Raw genomic sequence first — 27,667 nt, 5'->3', positions numbered from 1 at the left:
GTAATGCTTATATATAAGCAACGCGGTCCTACACTCTAAGTCTTATAAACCCAAAGAATCTACCGCAATTACACCTCTGAGAGATGAGAGAGCGGTGCCGGGGCGATGGTCCACGACTGGAGACTCACGTCAGCAAAGGCTTCCTGTCTCCCAGAACCCGCGGGCACCGCCGCGCCCTCACCCGCAGCGAGCCCGGCGCGCGCGCATGCGCAGCACTCGCGGGCCGCGCCGCCGTCCCCGCCGCGCCGGGGTTTACATCCGGGTCCTTAGCTTCGCGCTCCGAGCGCCGGTTGGGGTGGCTCCGCGGTGGCCGTGTGTGGGCTGCGCCCGCCGTTCCAGCGTGGGAAGAGCCAGTGGGCCGGCCGGTGAGTCCACGGGCATGGGCGAGGAAGGGGAGTCGGGCGGAGACCCGCTGGTCGTTGCCCCCACGGTGGGCTTTATGCCGGGATGGGGTCGCCGGGCGGATCGGGGTCCGGGAGCCTGGAGGCGGGGGCCTGATGTCCCCAACCTGGCCCCCAGCAAACCTGGCTGGTCGTCCTCTTCGGAACTGCGCCTCCGGGAGGGGTTCCCTTCCTCTCCTCTTTCGCGGCCTTCTGTTGTTAAAAATTCCTGATGGTCATCCTGGTTTGCATGCCTTGCGGTTTGCGGAGTGATGGGGCGCAGCTGGCAGGCGATGGAGGCGGGTTCGCAGGGCTCCTTCCTAGTCGGGGCTTGAGCGATCTTTTCAGGTCAGGTGCAGTGTGCTGTAGGGCAAAAGCTCGGAGCAGGGGCTCTGCAAGTCTAGGTTCCAGATTCTAGTGCAGGTTCTAAAAAAGCTTAGTGTAACCCAAGTCGTCTAGAAGCCCCCACCCAGCTTTAAAGTTCCTAGATTTGTGTTCGGCAGCCCTGTCTCCAGGGGATACACATCCAAAATGAATCAGCACCAGAGGAAGATGAGGGAACGGTGGTGCTGTGTCATTTTTTAGTGCTGTCGGGTCAAGATGCTGGAGAATGGCTCAGGGCCGCAGTAGTTTGGATCTCTGAGGATTGCCAAAACTGGAGGAAAAAAACACATTTTTTTTTAATCTGACAAATGTGACAAAAACTTTCTACTTTATTCTGGGTGAAGTGTTCATTTGGGACTTTTGGAAGTGAACTCTAAGCTCACCGACAAGCTTAAGAAAACAAAACGTACCCGTACTTGGCCTGAGAGACTTACTTGAACCTCTCTGCAGTGAAGTCATCTTGCATGGGGTTCTTTTCCAATGTATCCTGAGTGTAAGAATCACCTGTTACATTTGTAAAAGTGCAGATTCTCAGGACCCAGTTTCAGATCTGCTGAAACACCATGTCCAGGGAAAGGGCCCTGGGAATCTTTTTTAACAAGCATCCTAATTGATTGTTACTTACAAGGCACTTTTGAAGCATGTGTCTTTCAGTCGGATAGACCCTCCATTTGTTTAATAGCTTTATAACTTCTGAGTTACAGTTTTCTATATCTGAAAAATGAGAATAAGTTCCACACCAGAGACTATTAAATGAGTCTAAGCCCTTTGACAGTAGGATCCTTATCTTAGTCATTTTTGTGTGACCTTAGTGCTTGATAATTAATAGGCCCTCCCTCACAAGTGTGTTGAACTGAGGAAGGAAACAGCAAGCCCAGAGCACAGAAGACACTTGGAACGCTCTAAGGCCCTTCCACCTCCTCATCTTACAGGATTTTTTTTTTTTTATTTGTACCAGTAGTCATTTTGCTGAATGTTAGAAATAAGTATGTGTCTTTATGACCAAAACAGCCAGGAAATGTTTCTGATTCTTTCGTGTAACTTTGAAATTGTTTCTGGCATTAGATTATTGATGAATTTAAATCGAGGCCAAGTCCATTTGTTGGACTGAATTTATCACTTACTGTGTAAATTATTGTCTGTAAATGCTATGTATCTCGTTACTCTGCCAGAATTTTAGATCATGGTGATTGCAAGTTTTTGTTGTTATGCCAGCATTCTACATTGTTATGTTCTTAAGGACATATTTAGATTACATATATTCATTGTGATAAGACCTACTACTCCCATTAATGTAAAAAGTTGACTTACTGCTGTATGTAAGGTTTGTGGGTACAGAATTCAGGACTGCTGAAACTGTTTGTAAAAGGATTGGTCTGGGTGACGGATCTATTTAAATATAAAACTAAGAATTCAAATCTGGGAATTATGGTTGTAGAACACAGTATAAATGTTATAAATCTTGACAATATAAAAATAATATGTCATACAGAAATCAGGGGATGTGAGGAAGTGTAAAAATGCAATTTTCACATCTTTCCTGGTAGGAGGTCAATCCTCATTGTCTAAAATGGAATCATATAGTTTTTAAGTGACTGTGCTCTCTTAATATTTTTATAACATTTTTTCTTAACCTTAGAATATTCTTTTAAGAACTGAAATTGCTTTGTGTGAAGAATTTTCATTTTCCCCAGAGATCAGCAGTTTCTTTAATTTTCTTTTGCTTTTGTTGAATGCAGAAAGAATTAAATGTTAAGCTTTTTGTTAAAAATAGCATGTGTAGTTTGATCCCATTGTTAGAAATTATTCTATATATCTTATTTATACGTGTGCATTAGATAGATACCTAGAATGATGTATAACTGATAGTAATGAGTATTATTTCTGGGTGTCAGGATTTGGGTCGATTTTTTTTTTGTACCTTTCTCTAGTGATTGAAATTTTTTAAAAGTGCAGGTATCATTTTATAAAAACATTATTCAACAAAGGGAGATTTAGTTATTACATCATTCATAGGGGGAGTTCTGAATTTTACTAAGTAACCCAAAAGTTGCTGAGTAATCATTAATACCATTAACTTGAAATCAATAAATGACTACTGCTTTGTTTGCCTTTGGTTTGGTTTATGTTGCTTTATATAGTATCCTTATGGAGGCAGTGCAGTGTGCTGTCTTTATAGTAAATTTGCCTTGATATAAATTTTGGCTTTGTCACTTAGTAACTGTGTGAACTCAGGAAAATTGTGTGAGTCCCTCTTCTCATCCAAAACAAGATGTGGTGTTTACTTCAGAAGATTGTTGTAAATATTGATATATGTGCTTAAATGACCTAGCCCACTGCCCAGAACCCAAGGTCTGTTCAGAAGAAAACAGCCATTATTACTATTTTTAAAGCACAGGTTGTATTTTTATACATGCATGAGGTTCTTAAGTAATGTCCTTCTTAAAGCCATCAGCGCATCACACTTCTGTTTGACTGTAAATTACTTACAGTGCTTTGCAATGGACTTTTCTCAGGTTTGAACTTCTTGTCCTGGAAGCTGTGCATCACCACAATGAGGCTTGTAATTCTTGATAACTATGACTTGGCTAGTGAATGGGCAGCCAAATACATCTGTAATCGCATCATTCAGTTCAAACCTGGACAGGACAGATATTTTACACTGGGTTTACCCACAGGTAATCACCATTTTTTCTATATTAGATGCTCAAGGTAGTGGGATTGAAGTGTCTTCCTTAGTAAAATATGTTTCCTATTTATTTCCTGCCACATCATTGATTTAACGTATTAGTATATAAAGCCGAATGTATCGATACAGATACAGACATACCTAGTATCTACATTTCATTCCTATTTTCTTTGTTAAAATTCTGTCTCGCCTACCACTCCAAAATGCAAAAGAAAATATCATAGCTCAAGTGATGAACGTAGTGTTTTTTTGGTACCTTTTTCTGGTAGTCTTTTGTTTGTATTTAGGGATGTTGCTTTCACTGTTCTTTAATTTCTTAGTAGATCAACCTTGTTATTAATCATTAAGAGATAGCCAAACTATGTTCAACAGAACTCTTGATTTTACCTCACATGCCTCGTATTTCTCTGATTATTTTCTATTATAGAAGTATCATAAAAATTGAAGACTGGTATGTCTTCATGACAGGATACATGTAAGCATTAATTGTGTATTTTATTGGATTAAGTTCTCTGTTAAGGTTTTTCCTAAAAAATAACCAAGTAGTGTCACTGACCTCGTGGTACTTTATTTGATATTGTTGACGTCCACAGGAAAAGAGTATCAGAGCTGCTATTTTCTTGGTGACTGCAAGGTGTTTATTCTACACCCTAATTCTTGGTTTCCTTACCTTTAAGAAAGATAAGGAAATTCATAGTTCACAAGGCTGTTTTGAGGCTCATGTAAGATAGTGTTTGTGCAAACCCCTGTATATTGTAAACACTATATAAATTCAAGGTTCTTATAAGTGTGTTTTGTTTAACAGTATTTTCTCCTCTTGTTCCTCCCCTCATACATGCCAGTTACAGAAAATATACAATCATAATTTTTTTCACTTGCATAATTTCCATGAAAGGTCCTCTTTAGCTTATCAGGTTGATTTTTTTGTTTGTTGTTTTGCTTCTTGTTTTTTAGTCAAGGGCAGTAGATCTTGGTTAGAATGGCAAAGAAAGACTTTTAATAATTGTGCATACCAGAAATGGGCCCCCTCAGCACCCACACTTCTCGTATGTGAGCCCCAGTGGTTGAACACAACCATGCATCAGCTTCCATACTGTTAACCTGGGCTATGGTCAGCCCAGCTGCCTTAATCACTTTGTCTTAATCATGATATAGAAATAAATAGTAATTTGTGTGTAGGGGCAGAATGGCTTCAGAGTCATAAATGCCAGCAGAGTTAAGCATGTTTTTGTGCATTTAGATGTACAGCTCTTGCTTTGTCTTGGATAGAAGAATTGCCCAGTGATACACCTGCCAAAGGTCTATCTCTGGAATACCTTTGTTGACATTTTCTACTTTTCTCCTTCATTGACTAGTGACAGGGTTAATCGTGCTCCCTCTCTATCCCCCGTGCTTTTGAAATTTGAACACACATTTCTGTAATTGTGAATAACATGCTATATTGGAATTATGCCCCACCAAGCACAGTTCTGGGGAGTATCTGTTCACTGTATATTTATTGAAGTGATGGTGACAAGCATGACATTTAAGAGCCTGCATGCTGTGGGGCATGACCTGCCTCCCAGGCGCATTCCCACCATTCCCCACACTGAATCATGGCAGGCAGACTAGACTGTAGTTCATGGAACAGGCCTGAACTTGCTGGCTTTACTTTCACTCATATTGTTAGCAACTTTGTGAGCTCTGGAAGCAGACAGAATCTCTTGAATCTCTGGCTTCACTGCCATGTGTGTGATATTTGGCACATTACTTTATCTTTTTGACCCAGTTATTCCATCTTCAAACTTGTGAGATTTGCATTTGCTCAGGTTTGAAACACCATAGCATTTAGCACGTGATAAGCATACAGCTGTCTCTTCTCTCAATCTCTTCCCACATCTTTTTTCTATTTTCAAATACAGCTTACTCCATCGTTGAATTCCACCTCTTCTTCAAAACTACTTGAAATGCCAACTTTGATCCTTCCTCCAACAAGCAAGGCTTTTCTTTGATTCATTGTCGTTCTCCAGACTTCTTATACGTTACTTATAATAGTTTCCCCTGTTATTTTGTACTTGTCTATCCCTATCTTGTAAGTTCTTCTAGGGTAGAAACAGTCTTAATCTTTGTTTTATCTGAATCATAATAAGGATTTGCTAAATTAGTTATGTTAATAAATGAATATTGCAAGCAAATATATTAAATTGACGTTTCTTTAACCAGTTCAGCCTGTACCATATTTTCCATTATTTTTTCTCTTCAGCCACTTTGATTAAAAATTAGAAAATGAATGCATTTTTTGTCATCACAGTTGTAATAACTTCTGACTTTTTTTAGTCATATGTCCTTAAATTAAGGGGGAAGTCCTGTAACTGTTCTCTTGACACTGAAAGATAGACACAGGTTTGTTTATGCTTCTAAAAAGGAGGAAGAGGGAGGTGATTTCTTCATCTTCTAGCCAGATTTCACATTAGTGGGCTGTAGTTCTTTCAGAAGGAATTGAAAAGTTTGACCAGATAAATTTTAAATTGTAATTTCAATTTAAAATAATATGTATGCTTAACTTTAAGAAAATCTATTAGTCTTCTGTTCTCTGAACCTATGTGATATTTATTATTTATAGACACTTCTGTTATTCTGTCATCTTAAATGAAAGGCGATCTTTTTACTACTCTAGAATTTCCCTTTTTTTTTTTTTTTTTTTTTTTGATTTTGCCAGAGGCTGTCCGGTTCTGTCACACTCTGCCTGCCTCTTGATGAGAAATTTTGTGTACGGGTGTTGTGTTGTGTCTTGTGATGGTGGGTGGACTAGGAATCAATCCTCTGACCAGGACTGGGTGGGCTAGGTTGCTTGTAAGAATGTAGTCAGTCTAACCTTTGAATTTGCAGTTAAAATGAAAAAATACAGCAAATTTAAAAAACAAAGGGAGGCCATGCTCAAGTGGGTGAATCGTCTTTACTGTGCATATTGCGCACTATCAAACATCCTAATTTTATAAAACACTAGTAGAGCTCAGATGAAGGATCCAAAGCCAGTATTCCATTTCCTAGAAGTAATTTTACTTTGCACATTTTAGCTGACAACCACTGACAATAAGAAAATTAGAAACAGGAGCTCTAGTTAAAAACTTACAGGATTAGTTTCCTCACTCAATCTTTGCCGCCTTCTATTTTAAAATAGGGGCAGTATTTAAATTTAGCTGTTTTCCCTTTTAATTTCATTAAATGGTCAACACTTGACCTATTTATATATCATTTATGCTACAAATCCCTCTCTAAATAAACATTTTTCTCTAAAGATGGGATCTTTATTTTTCTTTTAATTCAGATGTGCTCTCTTGAAGTTTCTAATCCTGGAATATACAACATTAATTCCAAATATCTAATAATTCAAGTATAATTTTTCCAAACTGTTATTTCTGTAGACAAATTTCTACCTTTATTCAACAAATTCTACTTTACTAAAATTTCAGAGTACCTTGTAAAGAGTTTAATTCAACATATTTTTTTATTTGAATAGGTACTTAAATTAATACTTGTTTGCCTAATAAATTAGAAATGTAGAATATCATTAAGTAAGAAGAGAATAAGGTTAATATAAAGTTTTTAAAATTAGATTTTTCAAGTTATGTTAAAAAATGGAATCTATCTGTTTTAGGGAGCACACCTTTAGGATGTTATAAAAAACTAATAGAGTATCACAAGAATGGAGACCTTTCTTTTAAATATGTGAAGACCTTTAACATGGATGAATATGTAGGTAAGCTATATTATTTGAATATTATTTGAATTTGTTATATTTTAAATAACATGAATATATTTTGAGAATATTAACATTACTTAAATATTACTTAAATTTGTTTTGAAAGTAATATGAATATATTTCTAGAGTATAATGTGCTACCTTATGGTGAGGTTGGGAGGTTATATAAAAAAATTATATTTTTCTGATGACAGCATGACATAGTGGAAGGAGTATGGGACTAGAAATCAGAAGATCTGCATTCATCTTCAGCTGGGCCACTTACCAGTCTTGTAACTTTGAGCCAATTCATTCACATTTCTCATTGTCTCTTTTTCTTTTTCCCTTAAGACAAAGTTAAAACCAGTGTTGTTGTGGGGTCGTATTAAGCAATATGTATGTAAAAGTAATTAGTAAAATATCTTTCAAATATAAGATTCTTTATATTTGTAGCTGTGAACCTTTCATAATTTATTGATGGTTAACTTGCGTAACTGGAGAGATCTGTGATACATACAAACTCTGTGTTAAAATGTAAGTTTCATAGAAATACATTTTTAATGGTAGCCTGCCATTAATGATTGCCAAAGAACTGTTGTGATTTAGTATATCTTGCATACAAATAGGAAGTATAGAGGAGGCATGTGGATCAACATTGCAGGTGTGTGGCCAGTTAATTTATGTTGAGTTTAACAGATAAATCAATTTCATTGGTGATAATTTTGTATTTGAGAAGTGGAGTATAAGTGATTAAATGCACATGAACTAGACTTCTTTGTTTTAATTTTAGCCCTTCTGTGAGCTTTGTGACCTTGGGAAAGTTACTTAACTTTTCTGTGTTTCTGTTCATCTATAAAATGAGAATGATAATAGTATTTCTGTATATGTTGGACAAATTAATTCAGTTAACATATATGTACAGTGGTTAAAATAATGCCTGGCACATAATAAGCATATATTCCATATAAGAATGCTTTTAAATTGCATATACTATAGAAAGATTAAATATTTTGAAAATTATTTATGGCTTAATCAGAAAAGTAAACTTTAGATTTATTTCTAGAATTAGTTACATTTTTATTCATTAACTTTGTATTTAGGACTTCCCAGGAATCATCCTGAAAGCTACCATTCTTATATGTGGAATAACTTTTTTAAGCATATTGATATAGATCCTAATAATGCCCATATCCTTGATGGAAATGCTACAGATTTACAAGCAGAATGTGATGCATTTGAAAAGAAAATAAAAGAAGCTGGAGGAATCGATCTTTTTGTTGGAGGTATGTAAAACATTCAGTTGTTAGTATTTGTATTAGGTATTTTAAATAAAAAAAATCTTACCATTGTGTAATGTAAGGGACACCTATGACTGTTTATAACACCCATTTATTTAGCTATTGATTTCTTAAAATTTATTTTCATCAAAAAATAACAATGTTGCAAGTTGGAATTGTTTAGATTATGTCTTGAGAAATAGGTCCTAATCCCCACTAAATTCATCTAATTACCTTATTAAAATTGACAGTTTACCACATCTTATAAAATAAGCGATGCGTTTCTTTTCCTAAATGATACTCTTACTCTTTCACTGTTTCTTTAAAACTCCAACCCAGCCTTCTTATCAAATTACAGCATTAATCTCTAAAAGTTTGCATGTAGAACAGGTAGATTTTAACATTTCTCTACGATCATTTAAATGGCTTCATTTCACTAAGAAGTTAAGAATGTTGTAAGAGATAATCATCAGCCTTTAGTCATTATGAATTAAGCTGTATAAACTCTAAAGTAAATAAATGTTTAATTAACTAAATTCCAATTGAAATATAAGTGTGTATATATATGCACACGCAAGTGTGTGTGTGTGTTCATGATCTACTTTTGAAAAGAGGTGAAAGAGTTTCGTCCTTCGTAATGACAGTATGTCTTCTGTCATCCGTATGAAGCATCTGAGTAGTACAGTGTCATATGAACTTTAAGAAACCAAAATTGGTTTTTCCAGAATCTTCAGTATTTAAACATACTAAAGCTTTAAATGAATAATCTATCTATCTATCTATCTATCTATCTATATATATATCCAGTAGGTCTAGCTATATATTCTAATTAACTTTTTAGAAGACTTCTCAAAATTACATGAATTAGATCTTCAATGGAGCTGTATTGAGGTTAATTTATGATTAAGGTGGCCAAGTACTGTTCAGGTGTTCGGTTGCCCTTGGGGAAAATTGGGTTTTACAGCATACTATTTTGGCCACTTACTATCTGTATGAACTTGGGAAGTTTATTGAAGTTCAGTATAATTCATTTGTAAAACAGGATTAATATAAATTATTCCAAATTTATGACAAATTAACCATGTTATAACATATATAAAATGCCTGTGTGGTGCTTGGTATGTAGTTGGCATTCTATTAAGTGTTAATTTACTCTGTCTCTGAAGTATAGATTCTGAAGTAGTTTTTCCTTAGTTCATTGACTGTCTTGCTTTTTTACCGATTTACCTCTAAGGGTAACCAGCAAAATTAAACTTTCTCTTTGGGAAAAGTGTTCTCTCAGCCTAGCAGAACTTATATCAGTTACTTTCTTGCTTATATGGGATTGTTTTTATCTGAGCAAGAATCCAAGTTAGACTGTTCTGCTTTTCAAAACAGAAAGTATCTATGTTTTAAATAAAACTTGCTAATATTACTTCAGTATTTCTGGAAAACATTTGCACTCCATTTTTGTCCATATGGCTCAATTCAGAGATAATGACTGTTTGCACCTACCAATATCAAGGCTAAGGCAGTATGTATTTGAAAATGTTTGAGTGCTGTGCCCATGCATTTTTTAGATTTTCTAAACTCTATACCAAATTTAAGTAGAATTATTATAAAATAATATGCCTATCTTACTTTTTATCAAGTTTATCTTATTTATGTCAAAAAATAGTTTCACTGATTTAGCATTATACAAAACGACATGGTAGTTATTAGAACTTCGTCATTAAAAATGGCTGTATGAATAATGTATTTTTTTGCTTCTTTATTTGAGGACCTTTTTTTCCCTGTTAATTTATTGACCTTACATAAGGATCTTTGTGATAAATCCCTTGGGGACTCAATTCGAGGAAATGGAATTTACTGGGGGGAAAAAAAACTGATTAAGAACTCTTTAACTCCATCTTGTCCTTTTGCCTCTTTTCAGAAAACAGTTTAGCTTAATGTAATGTTTAAGGCTTAATATCCCCCTTTTTTTTTTTTTAAAGATTTCTAGTAGAACTTTCTTCTTTCCCCAGAGCTTTAAGTCACTTCTTATTTCTTTTTAGCTAAAGTTTTTTTGATTTTCCTCGCAATAAACTACCTTAGTTTCTCCCTTTGAAACTGATGGAGCATAATCATGGTTATTTATGTTTATTACTGACTCTTACTACTAAAAAAGAACTTTACTTTGTTTTTTAACCAATTTTTGTCTTAAAATTCCTGTAGTTCTCCCTTGCAAAAAAAAAAAAAATTAAGAGAATTTCCTTTCCTCTTCCATTAACACCTTCACTGTAAGCTCGTGATGATCCAGGATGCAAGGTCTGACATTTTATATTTATCATCCAAGGGACATATAATCGTGTATAGGGAAGAGCTGGCTATTGCATTTTCTTTGAACTTTTTCCTGTTTAGGATAACCTATTATTGGATGTGTACTCATGAAAGAATCTCATTTGATTCTTTGCCTTTGTTGATCTAGGTTGTTATCATTGGCTTTTCAAGATAAGGCTTGGTATCTGGGTCTTACCACTTACCCTTCTTTTGTTCCAGGGTTTGGTTAATAAAAACACTAAGAACTGAGCCAAATGGGATCAAAATATCAGCTTTATTAAAGGTAAAGTTGGATTAGAGGTTGCAGGTTGGGCTTGAGGCCAGAATGGGGTTTCCTACGCCTCCCCTCTGTACTGGAAATAGTAGGGTGAGAGAAGAGCTCAAGAGTATAAATCCACCATTGCTCACTCCCGGGAAGTGGAGCAGGAGCGCCCTTCCCTCCATACAAAGGAGAAAGGAGGAAATACATACTCTCAGAGTTCTCATTCTTTGTGATGACAAAAGTGTTGAGAGAAAGAGTAAGGTGTATCATGCAATTCCTGATCCACTCCCCGCAATGAAATAACACAAACATGGAAATCTATAAATAGACTCTAAAGGCATTATTAATTTTAAAATTACCTTAAGATAATTTGTGTTTAAAACGTAAAAATAAAAAAAGACAGTGAGGAAAACTTTAACCCTGTACTTGGGTTACATGATTAGACTTCTTTGATTTGCAAGTAACAGTAATCTACTAGAGGGACCAAAAATGAATTTATTGGAGTGATTCTAGGGTAACTCACAGAATTAATGGAAGAGTTGGAAAAAACAAGTCTTTAGAAGAGCAAAAACCAGGGAGCCTCAGATCACCAAAGCAGGGACTCACTGACCCTCTCCTGCAGTGCTGTCCTCAGAAGCCTCAGCTCCGGACACCTTCTTTCTTTCTGTACCCCTGGTCAAGTTTCAGATTTCTGGAGAGAAATTCTGATTGTTTCCACTTGGGACAAGTACTTTTCCCTAGACCACAACAGTTCTGCCTAAAAGAGACAAGATATGGAGTGTTACAACTGATCTGGCCCCTGTTGTGAGGGGAGCAGAGCAGGATGGAAGGAGGGAAGAACTGTACTGCACATACCAAAGAATAGCAACCAGCTATTCATTTATTCAACCATTACTTAATGAGGGCCTCCTGTGTGTCATGTTTTGTTCTAAGTGATGAGGATACAGAACTATACGAACACTGGGAGGACATGCAATCCAGACTCAGAGGTTTTAGAGATGTTTCATAAAGGTGTTGATATCTTAGTTTAGACTTAAAGACTGAATAAGAATTAACCGTGGTTTTTAGAGTTCATAATTATTTTCAAGAAAATTTTACAAAGCTTTGTAAAACATTCTGAACATTTTAAAAATATAACTTTATATCAGGAAGCTCAATTTTTGATACTTACTCATGGTCAGTAAGGGAATGTATTGACCCTTCTCTGCCGTGAACCATTACTGGTAATTTCAGCTCTGCTGTGCACATTGTATGACCCAGATCACCAGTGAGACCACTAGTATTGGTCTTTGAGGATTTCCTGTTTTTCCTGGAACTTTTATTTTCCTGGTTCATTCCTTTCCTCTGTATAGAAGTATTAATAAAAATATTTGGGCAGATGTATACTTAAGAGGAAAAACAACAGTTTTACAGACTAGTTTGAGAGATACGCATATCTGTCATTTAAAACTTAAAAGCACCTACATAATAATGGAAACAAACTGTATATATTGACCACATATAGGTCTGGCTTTATGTCCCAGATTAAAAACTGATCCTAGATTGTTAAAAATTCCTAGGTTATGTTGTGCTTTGGTAGTTCATATATGCTTCCTAAGGTTTTCATTTGTTCTTCCTTCAAAACCTGGTTACTCTTTGTCATATTTTACCTTGTAGCCTGGGAAAAATTTGTTAGAATTGTGTGTTGAGTCAATAAAAATATATATATTATTAAATATGCAGAATATGATATTTTGACCCAGAGAACTTGTGGGTTTATTTTTTGATTGAGGTTGCCAGAAATCTGACTAGCTAGTATGATACGTATGTCTAAAACTTGATTTATTTATGCCATAAAATGTTGGTTTTATAAAAAGATTTGCCTCCAATTTCCTTCAAATAAGAAATGTCATATTCTTACCTATATTTTAGAGGCAGTCCTAGAACAGTACAGTGGGTCTCCTTAAAGCAGTGTTTTCAAATTGGGGTTGTCATGCAGTGTTAGGTCAGTGAAATCAGTAGGGCCAGTCACATCCAGCATTTCCCTTTTGTACGTCTTTTTAGTGAAATGGTATTGTATGGCTCCTAGTAAGGGTAAGTATTATTTCATGCAGTTCTTGTTTTAACTATTTATATGTATACTAGATTGCAGTGTCAAGTGTATTACTCACCATAGGTTACAGTCAGAAAAGTTTGAAGAAAACTACTGCCTTAGATAGTATCTCGTCCAATCTAGACATTTTTATAAGTGAGGAAACGATACCACAGGGAGGTCCAGTGGTTAATTGCCCCAACTAGACTAGAACCAAGCAAGCTAAAGTATAAGTATAAAGACCACTGGGTTAGGAATCCAGAAAATTTAGATTTGAGTTTTGTAGTACTTGCTAAATAGTTACCTTGAACAAGTCATATATTATCCTTGAGCATCGAAGTTTCCTTTCGAGCTTAAAAAAAAGTGGAGGAGATAAAGCAAATAATTATGCCTAATCTGACTATATCACAAGGTTGTTAAATATGTATCTGTTGTTGAGATGATGCATGTGAATATGCTTTATAAACTATAAAGTATCACTATGTAAAAGTGATACTCAATTTTGCTACTATTAGAATCATGCTAGCTCAATGCTCAGCATATGGAAAATACTGAAATACTTGTTCAATCGAATACAGGAACAAATATTTTAATACAGCATTAGAAATTCAGCTATCAAATAAAACAAGGTAAGCATGTTTATGACTATCTATCTTTGGTCTTAAAATATGTTGAACTTTGAAAATCTTACTTACTTTATGTGAGAAACCTTATTTACTTACATATATATGTGTGTGTATATGTATTTCTTTTGAAAGGAATTGGTCCAGATGGTCATATTGCTTTCAATGAGCCAGGATCCAGTTTAGTATCAAGGACAAGATTAAAGACTCTAGCAATGGACACCATTTTGGCAAATGCTAAATATTTTGATGGAGATTTATCGAAAGTGCCAACTATGGCTCTAACAGTTGGTGTGGGGACAGTGATGGATGCTAGAGAAGTAAGAATTAAATGTTCTTTGATGTATTCCCTTTGATGTCTTTAGATTTTGGAGAAAGTACAGAGTTGAATAAGTGACATTTTGGTTGCATCCTATTTACAATATAAATTGTTCTCTCGCTTTCAGTCATTTCTGCCTTTCTCATTGCCATGTTTAGAATTCAACTAAATTAGGTCTTTGGAGCTGGAAACTAAGAATTAGGCACCACCTCTTTTGGGGTACTGCTTTGACTGCTTCTTCCTGTTTCACAATTTGAGGTCCTAAAATCACACTGAAAACCAGCAGAAAAGGAACCCCTCTAGGGCTGGATCTGTTCTAAATTTGGTATATTTAATAAGGCAAGTGCTCTGAACAGTAGACTCTGCCTAATTTTTAAATTTTTAACTGGGCTGTCATTTCCTCTCCTGGGAATAACAGAACATATTATAGTCAGCTCATGATTATAAGTGGTTAAATTATAGAGGAACCTGAAACTCCATTCCTTTCTGGCAGCAGGATTGGACAGGTTCAGAGGACAGTACAGACAAGGTATGATGAATAATTAACTGATTTTGATGTAAATATATTTAGACATGAATACACAAATAGAACTGTCATTCAAAATATAGAAGTTTTTCATCTAAAAATCATTGGTGTATAAAAAAAGACCTTTTAAGGACTGAAATTTCATAGTAAATAAGTTAAGAACAACTTAGAGCAATCTTATTTCTAAAATATGAAAGTTATGCAAATAGATTTCTTCATTTAACAATATTTAATTTGTAGTGTAACTCTTATCCTAATTCTTAAGAGTTAGCAGAGAATTATTCAAGTACTGATCTTTTTTTCTTTTGTTCAGTTTTTCTAGTAAAATTATATGATGCCATTCACTTCATAGTATTCATTCCCAGTGTGATTATAAAGAAAATCATCGTGGCAAAACTACAGGACTCCATCATTTCCCCAGTGGTTTTAATGCTGATTTATTATAGCATTTTTTAAAAAATTGAACTATAGTTGATTTACAATATTGTGTTAGTTTTAGGTATACTGCAAAGTGATTCAGTTATGTGTATGTGTGTGTGTATATATATATATTTTTTTCAGGTTATCTTCCTTATAGGTTATTGTAAGATATTGAATATAGTTCCCTGTGCTATAAAGTAAACCTTGTTACTGTATGTTTTTTATATAGTGTGTACCTGTTAACCCCATATTCCTGATTTATCCCTTCTCTCCCATAAGTCTGTCTGTGAGTCTGTTTCTGTTTTGTAAATAAGTTCATTTGTATCATTTTTTATATTCCACATATAAGTGATGATATAAAATATTTGTATTTCTCTTACTTAAACTTTCTCTGTGTCCATCCATGTTGCTGCAGATGGCAACCTTTTGTATTTCCAACTAACTCCTTATACTTACCTTGTAATTACCTTCCCTCCCCTTGGTGAATAGCAACACTCTCCCTGAAAATTATCTGAACTTTAAACATGTGTGTCATTCTCAGCTTCTTCTTCTCCATATCTAATCAGTCACCAAGTCCCCACCATTTAACAGATAACTTAGAGATAAATAAGGACTTCACACTTGTCTTCTAGTCTGTATCAGTCTGTCAGTGATTGTTGCAAACCCATCCTCTTGGGTATCTCCGTTTTTTATCTATTCTGTTCTCTATATTACAGGCTCAAGTATTTTTTCAGAAACATACTTTAGTTATTATTCATGTATATAATAAAGTCTTGATTCCCTGTTATTTCATCACAACATGACGTTTAGCCTCTTTGGCATAAAAACGCTCTGTATTACCAGACTTCGATCAGTTTTCAGCCATTTCCTTTCATTTCCTTGGGTTCCAGCCTTAGCAAGTTTCTAGCTTTTTACTGACCACCCCATAGCTGTCTCATATGCCCCCTATGTGATGCTATCCTTAAGACTTGATTTGTGATAGGAGCTGCTCTAAAGCTTTTTCATGATAGAAATACTCTCCTTGAGAATAGTGGAGCAGATGGAGTAGAACTAATCACATATTGTCAACATCAAATTGTGTTCTGAGCAACTTTTTTTCAGTTTCTGCTTTTCTAGATATTTCTTAATTCTCAATTAAAGGGTATATATGTCTTACTGTAGTTAATGATATGGATGCTGGAATCAGACCCCTTGTTTACATAGTAGCCTTACTAAGACCTTGGTCAAGTTACAGAATATCTGTGCCTCCGTTTCCTTATCTGTAAAATATGAGTAAGAATAGTATTTATTGCATAGTGTTGTATTCAGGAGTTAAATGAGATAATTCAAAGAAAGTGCCAAGTTCAGTGTTTAACTCTGAAACCACAAAATCATATTTTAAACTTTTGAAGTAAATTAAACTTGAGAAAATATCCATCATGCAGCAGTCACTAGATGTAATGTGTGTTAATATAGCTTTAAAGAGACTTTTCAGGTGCTAGTGTAAGGACCTCTGCCAGACTGCATCATAATCACTTAAGGGATGCTGATTCCTGGGTCCTAATTCCAAAGATTTTAAATTAGAAGACAGGATAGAGTAAAGAACTTGAATATCCTATTGTTTTTGTTTTTTTAAAACTCCTCTGTAACATATAGATCAATCTTAAGAAAAAAAAACTATTAATATCCCACAAGGAAAACGGATTAATAAATCCATTAAACAGTGTTGTGCTTACCTTATTATATCAAGCATTGTTAACTTAAAAGAGAATGCTTTTAATTATAGGTGATGACATATTAACTCTTCAGAATCTAGATCTCTATACTTGTGAACAAGAAGTATCAATAAAAACAGTAGAAATTCATATACGAATGCATTCATGAGGCTTTGACAGTAATCAACATATAGCTTCAAAATGAAAAATACATAGTGAATCTTGATAAAAGAAATATAGTAGTATCTGGTTCATTAATCTTTAATTTCCTCCGTTTTAGAATGTCTGGTTATAAAATATGCAATGCAGAATTTTTACCTTGTTACAGATATTTTAGAATTAGAACCACCTTAACATTCATTTTTTTTATTTGACAACTGTAATGAGAAAAAAATGTTTAAAATTTACTGCATTACATAAACTGTTTAACTTGTAAAATAGGTTCAGTTTACTGCTAAAAATGTTAAGACTCAGACACGTATACACTCACTCACATCTGCACATGCTCTTTGAATTATCTTATAGGCTGTTAGGGATCTGGGACCAAGAGCTTGGATTTTCTGTTTATATAAGGATAGTTTCAGTCATGCGTGCTTAAAGGGCAGTTCCTGCATCTGAGTACATCCTGAATCCTTCTTTAAATCTAGTTTTATTCCAGGACAATTTTAGATAAGACACACTCAATGAAACAATCTTCAGTTTCCCATCTTAAGGTTACTTTTAAAATATCTGTTATTTTAGAGTCTTTGACATGTCCAAAGTAATGTCTATTACTTATTTGGACTAGAGCAATTTGGTATCTGATTCCTGGTTATATTTATTTTTTCTTGACTTGTAACTCTGCTTTTGCAAAACAGCCCTTTTGTTTCTTTATCTTCATTCTCCCATGTCTCTTCTGCACATCAGTATTTAATGTTAATTATCACAGGCATTATGGTATATTCAGTAATATTTCATTACAAACAAGGTACTGTTTTACTTTGTTCAACCATAAGAAGAGATCCACTTTGTGCTTGCCTGTTACCTGAAAGAATGGAAATAAATACCTTAAACTATGAAGAAAAATGGAGCTGTTTATTTTTATTTTAACCCTCAGAAGAATACTGGTGCTAAAGTCTTTGTTTAAAAAAAAAATAGAGCTTCTTAGTCATTTGGAACATGTTTTAAGAATTAATTAACAAGTAATGTTCATGGTTTTTCAGGTAATGATCCTCATAACAGGTGCACACAAGGCATTTGCTCTCTACAAAGCAATAGAAGAAGGAGTCAATCACATGTGGACTGTTTCAGCTTTCCAGCAGCATCCCCGAACTATTTTTGTGTGTGATGAAGATGCTACTTTAGAATTAAGAGTTAAAACTGTGAAATACTTTAAAGGTGAGCATTGAAATTTCAAAAGCAGACTGGGAAAATACTCCACTGTAGATGACAAGTAAAGTGTGATATTGTGGAGTCACACATACTGCACTGTGGCCTGTTGACAACTGACACTATGGTGACACAGTAGTCAGTTCTTTCAAGGAATAGAAACATCTCACTTTAGATAATACTAGCTTTCAGAGTAGTTTCCTAATATTTTTTCTTGAAGAAAATCTCTTCAATCTATATTTTCAGTAAATGTTTCTTGAAATCCAAAATTTAATAATATTTTACTTTCATATTGAATATATAATTAAATAACCCCAAAGGAAATGTATATATGTCCTTTCTAATTTTTCCCTTGTTTACCTGTCCCACCCCCTACACCCCCAGCTGTGTTTAGAACAAAATCAGGGGATAAGATGGGTCACCCACTGTCTCATTTAATCTTCACAATTTCAAGTTTTTGTCATATTTAAATTTATACTGGCTAAATTTCAGACAGCATGGAATGAACTCTGCAGGTAAGCAGGAGTCTGATTTCCCTGACTTCTGCATGTTTATTTCCCTTTTGCTTCTTCCTGCAGGTTAGTCCAGTAATTCTTAAACCTGGTTCCTTACTAGGTTATATATATATAAAACCACATGTGCTTGATGTGATAGGTGCTTTAAGAGATTTTCAAGGAAACTTGACTGCACTCAGTTAGATGGTATTCTCTGCTAAGAGTCTGTTCCATATATAAATACACACATATAAACAAGCTGTATAAATTAGGTACTCTTTACAAGGCACCTGTACTTATACAGCTGATACGAAAATATTATATAATTAAGTCATATCTATAGGTCAGTAATCCACAAAGTATGTAGTATGTATACTGCTGGTATTATAAGAATGAAAATGTATGTATTTTAATCTTATTATTCTAGTAACTAGGTGTTTATTTAATGTGTATTAGAAAATATAATGAACCAATCAAACCTGTATTTCATAGATATTACTGCTTTAACAAAGTCAAAAAAGTTAGTATACTTTATTGTCTCTAAGACACATCTTTTTTCATATTTATCTCATCTAAAATTGGGATGTGTTTAAAAGCAGTATATCATAGCGTATCTGGTAGCATGTTTCTTAGTGGTAGATAAAATAATGGTGTAGCTTACAGTTTTCTACATCTCATATTCATGAAATATAGTATATAACTTGAAAATTTTAAGTCAGTTTTAAATTGGAAATTGGTAACTCACAGTTCATGTAAGTGTGTGAATATGACAAAAAAAATCTTGAAGGTGATACACAAATGAAGTTTGGCAAACAATGGAAATAGTCTAATTTTTTAAACAAAATTATGATATGTAAAGAGTTTAGTATTTACACTTACCTGTTGTGTGAGCATTTTCCTGTTTTACTAAATATTCTTCAAAAGCATTTTAATGGCTATATAGTAATAGACACATCATGATTTACTTAAATGTTTCCTTACTGTTAAACACTTAGATTACCTCTAGTCATTTATATTTTTATCAGTTTTTTACCAAGCCACAAATATATCAAATAAAACTGAAAATGTTAGCTTCTTAGTAATCTGACAGATAAAAGCAGAGAACAGTTCAGTGATGAGTTGTGAGTAAGACAGAGCTCTTACATGGCATTTTACTTACAGATTTTCATGTAGTCCAGGTTTCATCACAGATACTGGATTCCTTGAAAAAGTTAGTAGAAGGAATCCTCATTATCCACGTATTTTAATGCCAATTTTGAAGAGATTCATTCAACATTGCCATTTGCTAGTACGAATAATCCCCAGATAGACCCCTGTACTTGTGTGATTTTGTTAATTTATCTTTATCAGAAAATGTTCACATTTTAGTGAAGTAAGTATTTAGTAAGATATTTAGTAAGAGCCAATACTTACATGACCAGGTACTAATTCTAAATGTATTACACTTACTGATTTACTTAATTCTCACAATTCTATGATGTGGATACTCTTAGAATCCAATTTTTAGATGAATTAACAGACTTATTAGGGATGTTAAGTGACTTACAAAGTGTTTTCCACTTTGGAGCTGTATATATTTCTGAAGAGATTCAGGACATCATCCTCTGTCAGGATGCCTCCTTCAATACGGAGAAAAATGGAATTGAGATACTTTTCTGAGCTACATTATAGACCTCATTTTACAGTAAGATATTTTGATATAGGGTAACTATTTGTAAATTTATGCATGTTATAAATGTAGTTCGATATATTTGTCATATCATTATTATTGTATCACTGCAAGGTGCACTGGAGGAAATGAATCCCATAGTATCATCTGTAATTCTTCAAATACTATTCACATCACTACTCTTTTTTTTGCCATTACTAAAAAGTATCATTGGGCACCTTAGAGGGTTCTAATTATTTTGCTCCTGAAGGAAAATCTACGTTAACTACATCTAAAATAAGGATCATTAGCAAATCGAAGTTTACTTCAGTATATACCTTTTGAAAGATATAAGTAAACCACAGGAAACATTTTAATAATTCATTTTATTAGTTCTATTTTTTTGTTTTTGCTTATTTAAATAAGGCCTATGTTTTATGTCCTCGAGAGAATATATTTTCAAGACATCATCATTATCTATGGTGAACATGTTTTTTATCTTTTTTAAGACCCTCCTCCAATAGTTCAGATTGAACCAAAGCCATAAAATCTGTATTTAACTTTTCTTCTCAAAACATGTCAGAATTTAAGTAGCAATTATTTTTTATCACATTCTTTATAGAAAATTGTCAGTCTCTAAGTCATGATAAATTCTTGATTTATCATCCAAAAAGCAAGTACTAAAATTTCCAAAATTATTTCTAGTTTAGAACTAGCTTTATCTTATGTTTAAGTTATAGCCAGTAATTAGGTTTTTAAAAAAAAAATTTAAGGAGTTGGATTTTTAATGTTTATCCTGATGTTTTTAAGGTATGTGTTTTTAACCTCTAATATATTTTTTCCAAGATCAAACTTTCAGCAAATGATAAATTCTGTAAATAGCATGATCCTCTGAGAGCTGATACATGCGTCTTCTAAACTACACGGCTGAAATTACCATTGTCTTTGTTGTCCCCTCTTTGGTCTCTCCAATCTGCACTTTGCTGCTTACATACTGGTTGCTGAAAATGGATTAAACTTTTCAGTTAAATCTTGTTTTAAATAAGGGAGAGATTTTTATAGTTAAATAGTAGTTGAAGAAAACTCTAATTGAGCTGAAGGGATTGAGAGCCATGGAAGGTGGAGAGCATTTAGATTATAAGGAAATGGCATAATTAGCAGCACAGGATGAGCGAACACAGTAACAGAAAAAGTTCTTTGTAATAGAGTAGAGAACAAAGCGTATTGATAAAATGGGTCTAGGTTATACTTTAAAAACAAAAGGGAATGTATAGATTAAGAGCAGAGAGGCAAATCAGGGCTCACGTGGCAGTGGCCTTTCACCTTTTTGGGGTCATAGACCTCTTTGAGAATCTGGTGAAGACTGTCCTCTGAAAAATGCTCATGCATGTACATGTGTGTGTGTACATGTGCGCACACACACAAGGCTGTATATTAATTAGGGAGATTCCAGAATTCCTTGAACCTTTTCTAGCTCTAGTGTGTTCCAGGAATCTGGGTTAAGAGTCCTTGATACATTTGATTTCTACCAAATGGACAGCTTCTAATTGTTATCAGTCTGAGAGTCAGGGATGGTTTCACTATTTATCACTGTTTTCCTGCATTCTAAGTTTAACTTCTTTGTTATGTTTCAGTATGGAGTGTTTGACTTTTTTAACATAGTACCTTAGATTTTTTTTTAACCTTGGGAATCCCAATATTAGAATGTAGACCAAAGGTAAAAGGGCTAGTGCAGGTGAAAACTAGCCTCCACGATGAACACAAAGAGTACTCACTGACAGAATGCTTGTGGATTACTTCTGTCCTGGCTTCCCCCAGAACGCTTGCATTTGAACATTCAAGAGCTAATCTCGTCCCTATGAGGGTGTAAAGTTAACAGCAGCCTTTAGAGCACCAAAAAGGTACTGGGGGAGGGAGGTTATTAGTCTGAGAAAAATACTCTTACCATTTTTTGAGCAAAGAACAAATGCCAATAAGTCAGTATATTTCAAATCCAGCCTCCAGGATAGTTTGCATAAGATAGTCTAATGAATAAAATACTCATTGGTTTGTCCACATATTCATGGATTTTTATCACAGGAAGATAGTCTAATGAATAAAATACTCATTGGTTTGTCCACATATTCATGGATTTTTATCACAGGCTTTTTGTCCTCAAAGCACTGGTAAGCATGGAAGGGGGGTTATTTAACTTTATGGAACTGTCATAGAAACATTCAAGTATTAGGACATACAAACCAAACATCATTATAAGACTTTTATGCACTATGTTTAGTACATTGCTTTCTGTTCTGAATCTCTGAACTGAGATTACTCCATTTCATAAATAGGGCCAGATAGCCAAGTGGCTGCCATACACCTGAGGTGGAGGCAGAACCAATCAAGCACTTTTATGCTTTGTTTGGTATTTTTTTATATGAAGATCCATTCACTTCCTTGGTTAGCTGTGCTCCTTGTTCTGTCTTCAAACTTTTCCCATTACTCACTTTACCCTTTTGGCCCTTCTTTCCCTCCAGCTGCATGGAAGGTTTAACTAGTCTCTCCACAGTCCTACCTCCAAGACTCTAAATTCATCCTCATCCTTAAGCATCCTTTCATGTCTAGTTATTCTGCCAGTGCCCTGGATCCCTTTCTGCCTTAAGGACCTTGAACTACAGAATCTCTGTCTCCATCCTTCCTTTTTCTTGTCTCCTTTTTATCAATCTATGTTCTAGGTTCATTTTAAATTTAAAAAAAAAGCTTCTAGAGGCCATCTCACTGAAACTTCACAGATTTTCTAAGGTAAATGTTCATTGAGCTTCCATGTGTCATGACCTTTACAGACCTAGGACTTCAGGCAGTGAATTGAAGGTCCTCCTCAGTTTCTAGTTGGAGACATAGTAGAAAAACATTTTCTAAGACTAAAAATTGCTCTAAAGAAAGTGAAATAGTAATTCATTGTAAGATGACATTTAGGCTGAGATCTAATAAGCAAAAAGGAGACAGTCATGCTTTGCTCAGGGAGAAGAGCATTCCAGGCTGAATGAGACAGCAAGTATAAAGACCAGGCACTAGAACCAAGCTTAGACCTTCTGAGGTGACAGTAGCAAAGCCAGTGTTTAGTATAGCATATAAGGGGGAAAGTGAGAGGATGTGAGACCAGAAGGATAAACAAAGACAAAAGAATAAAATCCAAGTTATTTTCTAAGTGACCAGAGCAATTGGAGAATTTTAAGTAACGAAATAGTATGATGTAGTCTTTTTTAAGAAATTAGATTGCCTGCTGTGTAGAAATTCTATTATGGGGCAGAGGGAAATGATGAATGTAGGGTATTGAGTTGGTAGTCAGATTAGAGGAAGACAGTGGCTTTGACCAGGGCAGTAACCGTGGAGATGAACAGTGGCTAGTTTGGGATATATTTTGAAAGTAGTGCCAGGCAGTCTTGCTGCTGAATTAAAAAGGGAAAGAGAAAAATCAACAGTGAATTTCAGTTGTCTGGCTTTAGCACCTCATTGAAGGGTAACACCATATACCAAGATTTTTAAGAAATGGTTTAGAAGGGAAAAAATGGGTCTTAACCTTGTTAACAAGTTTGAGGTACTGACTAGACACTGAAGTAGGCTGGTAAGTAGTTAGCATTCTCTCTTTCAGTTACACTAGGGATTATTTCTCCCCTCCTTTTAAGACTCCTCTGGTTTTCCTCTTACTACATGTATAGTTAAGTGCTCTTTGCATGTCACTTTGCTTATCTCTTAAAATTGGTTCTTCCCCAGTTTGGATTTTGCAGTGCTTTTGCAGCGTTCGTGACAAAGAACATCTTACTAACTATAGTACCTTGTCTCCTTGATCCAGAAATCTCATTTCCTAAGAACCACATCATGAGTCCTTTTCCCTGGCCTCCATGTTCTTAATAACCTGGTAAATTTAACTGATTTCTTTAACCTACAAAATATAAAATGTTTAGTTCAGCAATGGGAACAATTTTTTTTCCTTGAAGAAATACAGTACATGTGCATTTAGACATGAGTAATGAGAAGATACTTCCCAAGAAGCTTTAGTAAGGAAAGTTTGTAAGTATACCAATTATAAGATGAAATTTAAATTTACTTGGAAATTAATATTTAATATGTTATCTTCTATATTGTTTTAGTAAACCTCTCCCAGTGGAATCTGGTAGATTAACTGCTGGAGGATCAGACTCAGCTGACTTTTAGATGTAATTAGGCAGTATTCAAATTTGTTACCTCGTCATACTGAAGTTCTGAAGACAAGAACTCCTAATTACAGTTATCCCAAAGGACCTGTACCCGTTTTAAATCCATGTTTTCATAAGCTGTAAGTTGGTATTTGCTAGGTAGTTAAAACTTAACATTCTGAAACATTCCTATTTGCATATTTTAAATAAATTTTTTTCTATCAGATGGGAACCAATATACTGCTTATTAAATTTTTTGTATTCTAAAGTAAATGAGATGTAGTTCAAAATGAGAAATACAACTAGAATTGTGCTTTTTTTTCTTTAAGGTTTAATGCATGTGCACAATAAACTTGTGGATCCACTATACAGTATGAAAGAAGGAAACTGAAGGAGATTGGATCAAAATTCTGCTTGAATGAATAGAACACTTTTATACATAGATGAATTTTCAGCTATGCAATATAAAACATGGGGAATTTTTGAATATGTCATTTTTAAAGTCCAATATCTGTATGTTAAACATTCCATACTTAGAATGTGTCCATTTTATACTAGGGTTTAGGAGAAGTAATTGGCTCTCTCAATTGATCAGCCATTTGTTATTATAAAGTACAGAAGCCACATAGCCACTCTATAAAACAGCACAGAAATGAAATGTTTGCCTGTTTACAAATATTAAGTGATTTTAAAGGTGAAGATTCTGTACATCAAGTACCTTCATATGACTACAGAGGCATTCTTAGATTTTAATTTTTTTTTAATCACAAGAATACCCTTGAAGCCTTTCAGGTATCAAACAACTGTCATTACAAGTCTTTACTTCTGGAATGCTATCTTTATATTTTCTCTGCATCACACACAAGCTTTCTGCACGTGGTTGCCTTAGTCGTCTTCCTGCAGTAGCATTTGGACATCAAAAGTCCAGCTATGTAATATTGGTACAGAAAATTTGGAGAAATGACAGTGCCTAAAAGTACAGTTTACACCCTTTTGGAAAGTATATATAAGTGCGTGTTTTTTGTGCACCTTCTTCTATAGCACTTTTTTACAAATGTGCTCTTATTTTTATTTAATGACTTGGGTTCATGCACTTGTAAGTATTTTGGCAATTATGAGCTTTATACTTAGCCACACATATAGGGAATTCTTTTGAAGAAAATTTTCTGATTACTGTTAAACTTCATAAACAATTAGCTTTATTCCTTATATATATGTCTAAAAGGATAATATGAAGTATAATATAAAAGGAATTACTGTAAGCTATTTTAGATTACCATTAACTCGCATCATTAAATTGCAAATAGAAGTATATTGTTTTCTATCTTTAACTCAAATAAAGCTTATAATAAACAAATATAAGTTACCTAAATTTTATTTTCAGAGGTGAAATTGAAAACATACATCTAAGAGACTGTAACAATTCATAGCAGCTCTGTGCCGGAATGTACTTTTTGTTGTCATCATTTAGTAAGGAGATTTAAATTAAAAGACAATGTCTCTGTTTCTTATTTCTTAGTTGTGCTCCTTGGGGAGTTTAAAAAAAAAAAAAGCTTCCTTTCCTCTGCATATTTTGCCTCTTCTAAGTCTATCTAGTAGACAAAGCATCACTTACATGCCTGCTCAGTTGCCTATGTGACTGTATTTACAGTTAAATTCCTGAAAATATTTAAATAGCAAATAAATTAAAAAATAAATAAAACTGTTAGGATAAAATATGCTGCTTTAATTCTAGATAATGAAGTTCTAGTAGCCTTAAGTGTTACAAATGGTTTTTAAATGACTATAGTGAATCAGTATCATCTCCCAGTCCCACACCTGGTAATAAGTACTGGTTACTGCAAACTACCTTAGAAGGTATGGATACCTGTTCAGATGCAGCTCATCTGTTATTTCAGTGCTTTCCATATGTGCAAGCTGAAACAAAAGGAGTCTAAAAGATGTATCACTGCCCTTGATGTTACAAGTCCATGTAGTTAAGGTCCACAGCAAACTGCTTTCTGAACACTTTAGCTCACTAACTGGGGAGCTAAGCTGCTGTTAAGCAAAAAAACTAAGAAGCCTATTGACGATATTTCCACAAGAGGCAATAAAGCATGGTAGCTAAGGATTGGGGTTTGGGGGGTAAAAAAAAAAAAATAGCTGTCAACAGCTGTGACATTGGGCAATACTTGAGTTTGAGCTTCTTCCCTCATAAAATAGAATGGTAACAGTACCTGTACCTCCACTGTTATGCAGACTGAATGAGGGAAGAGGGCTCAGCACAGTGGCTGTCACATATTAAACTCAATAAATGGTGGCTGTTATAATATTCAGTTTACATCATTGCATGCAAAAAATCAGTAATGTAAGATCCTCTAGGGGATAACACTTAGAAGGCACACAACTCTAAATCATGTTTGGGAGAGTGGCCAGGGGAGAGAACATAAGCGTATGCAAAAAAAATTGAAAAATATATTTTTTACTATTTCAAGTAAAACTGTTTCCCAAAAAGTCAGAGACTAAAGGGAAAAAAAGTGTCCAAATCACAAGCATGCTAATGAAGCCCAGATGTTACAGAATAGTAGTGCATACTATGTGCCAGGTACCAACTTTTAACTTTCCCCTGGCAATAATGGTAGAGGAAAAAAATCTTATCTCACAGCTAAGCTATTTTATCTTACTGTAATAGTCTGTCCTCTGGTTTGTTCAGTGACTGAGTAAAGAAAGCACATGCTTTGGACTAAGACAATCACTTGCTGGCTGTGTAACCTTAAGTTACTGAACTACTCTCAAGCTCAGTCGCCTCAACTACAAAATCTAGACATTAATTATTAAACTGTCATTAATAACAGCTGCTGCTAATACCAAACATCACTTTGCACAAATGCATTTTAGTTAGAAGTAAGACAGCCCCACCCTTACTTTAACTTATATGTACATGAAAACTGTAGTGTCAAACATTTATAAACATTTTATGGAAAACTAGAGCACATGTCTAGACACTATGTTATTTGACTTTGTTTAAAAAGATTCCTATGTATCACCTAAATATATCCAGCTAACAAGTTGACACTGACTGAAAATATTTTATCTCAGGCATGAACTAGACAGAAAGAATCTTAAGTATGGGGCCCTTTCAGTGTAAGGAATATGTCTGAAGACAAATTTCACTGTGCATATGCTGTCATGTAGTCTCCTCAATATTTTAAGCATATTTCATCTAACCTTCACAACAGCCTACAGAGGTAAGTAATAGAATAATCGTGATTTTAATGAAGACTAAATGGATAAAAAGAGGGTAATTTGGCCAAGGTTACCTTACCTAGTTGAGTTGTG

At 34.6% G+C, this 27,667-nt stretch overlaps 1 protein-coding gene and 1 long non-coding RNA gene across 5 annotated transcripts in view; one reads left to right on the top strand and one right to left on the bottom strand.

The window, feature by feature from the left end:
* The first annotated feature begins 212 nt into the window (after positions 1-212).
* Positions 213-27,667, top strand: part of GNPDA2 (glucosamine-6-phosphate deaminase 2) — a 30,492-nt gene continuing 3,037 nt past the window's right edge. For 2 of the 4 annotated variants that reach the window (XR_004325975.1, XR_004325970.1), the window contains exons 1-7: positions 235-365; positions 3,281-3,442; positions 7,091-7,192; positions 8,275-8,457; positions 13,841-14,025; positions 17,867-18,041; positions 27,428-27,576. Coding sequence is in view for 2 of the 4 variants with exons in the window: in XM_032496898.1 (XP_032352789.1) it covers positions 3,319-3,442; positions 7,091-7,192; positions 8,275-8,457; positions 13,841-14,025; positions 17,867-18,041; positions 24,679-24,740 (831 nt within the window). In the remaining 2 variants the exon portion in view is untranslated. Of the gene's footprint in view, positions 366-3,280; positions 3,443-7,090; positions 7,193-8,274; positions 8,458-13,840; positions 14,026-17,866; positions 18,042-24,678; positions 25,861-27,427; positions 27,577-27,667 lie in introns of those variants that run through there. The other 2 variants (XM_032496898.1, XM_032496896.1) reach the window with 2 other exon arrangements.
* LOC116668770 lies at positions 11,489-13,593 on the bottom strand. The gene is made up of 2 exons (XR_004326013.1): positions 12,183-13,593; positions 11,489-11,768 (listed from the first exon to the last, which is right to left on the bottom strand). It is a non-coding gene; the product is annotated as an uncharacterized LOC116668770 (long non-coding RNA).

The sequence above is a fragment of the Camelus ferus genome, chromosome 2 (assembly GCF_009834535.1).
Source record: "Camelus ferus isolate YT-003-E chromosome 2, BCGSAC_Cfer_1.0, whole genome shotgun sequence".
Classification (NCBI taxonomy): Eukaryota; Metazoa; Chordata; class Mammalia; order Artiodactyla; family Camelidae; genus Camelus; species Camelus ferus.
This window is presented reverse-complemented; position numbering and strand designations above follow the sequence as displayed.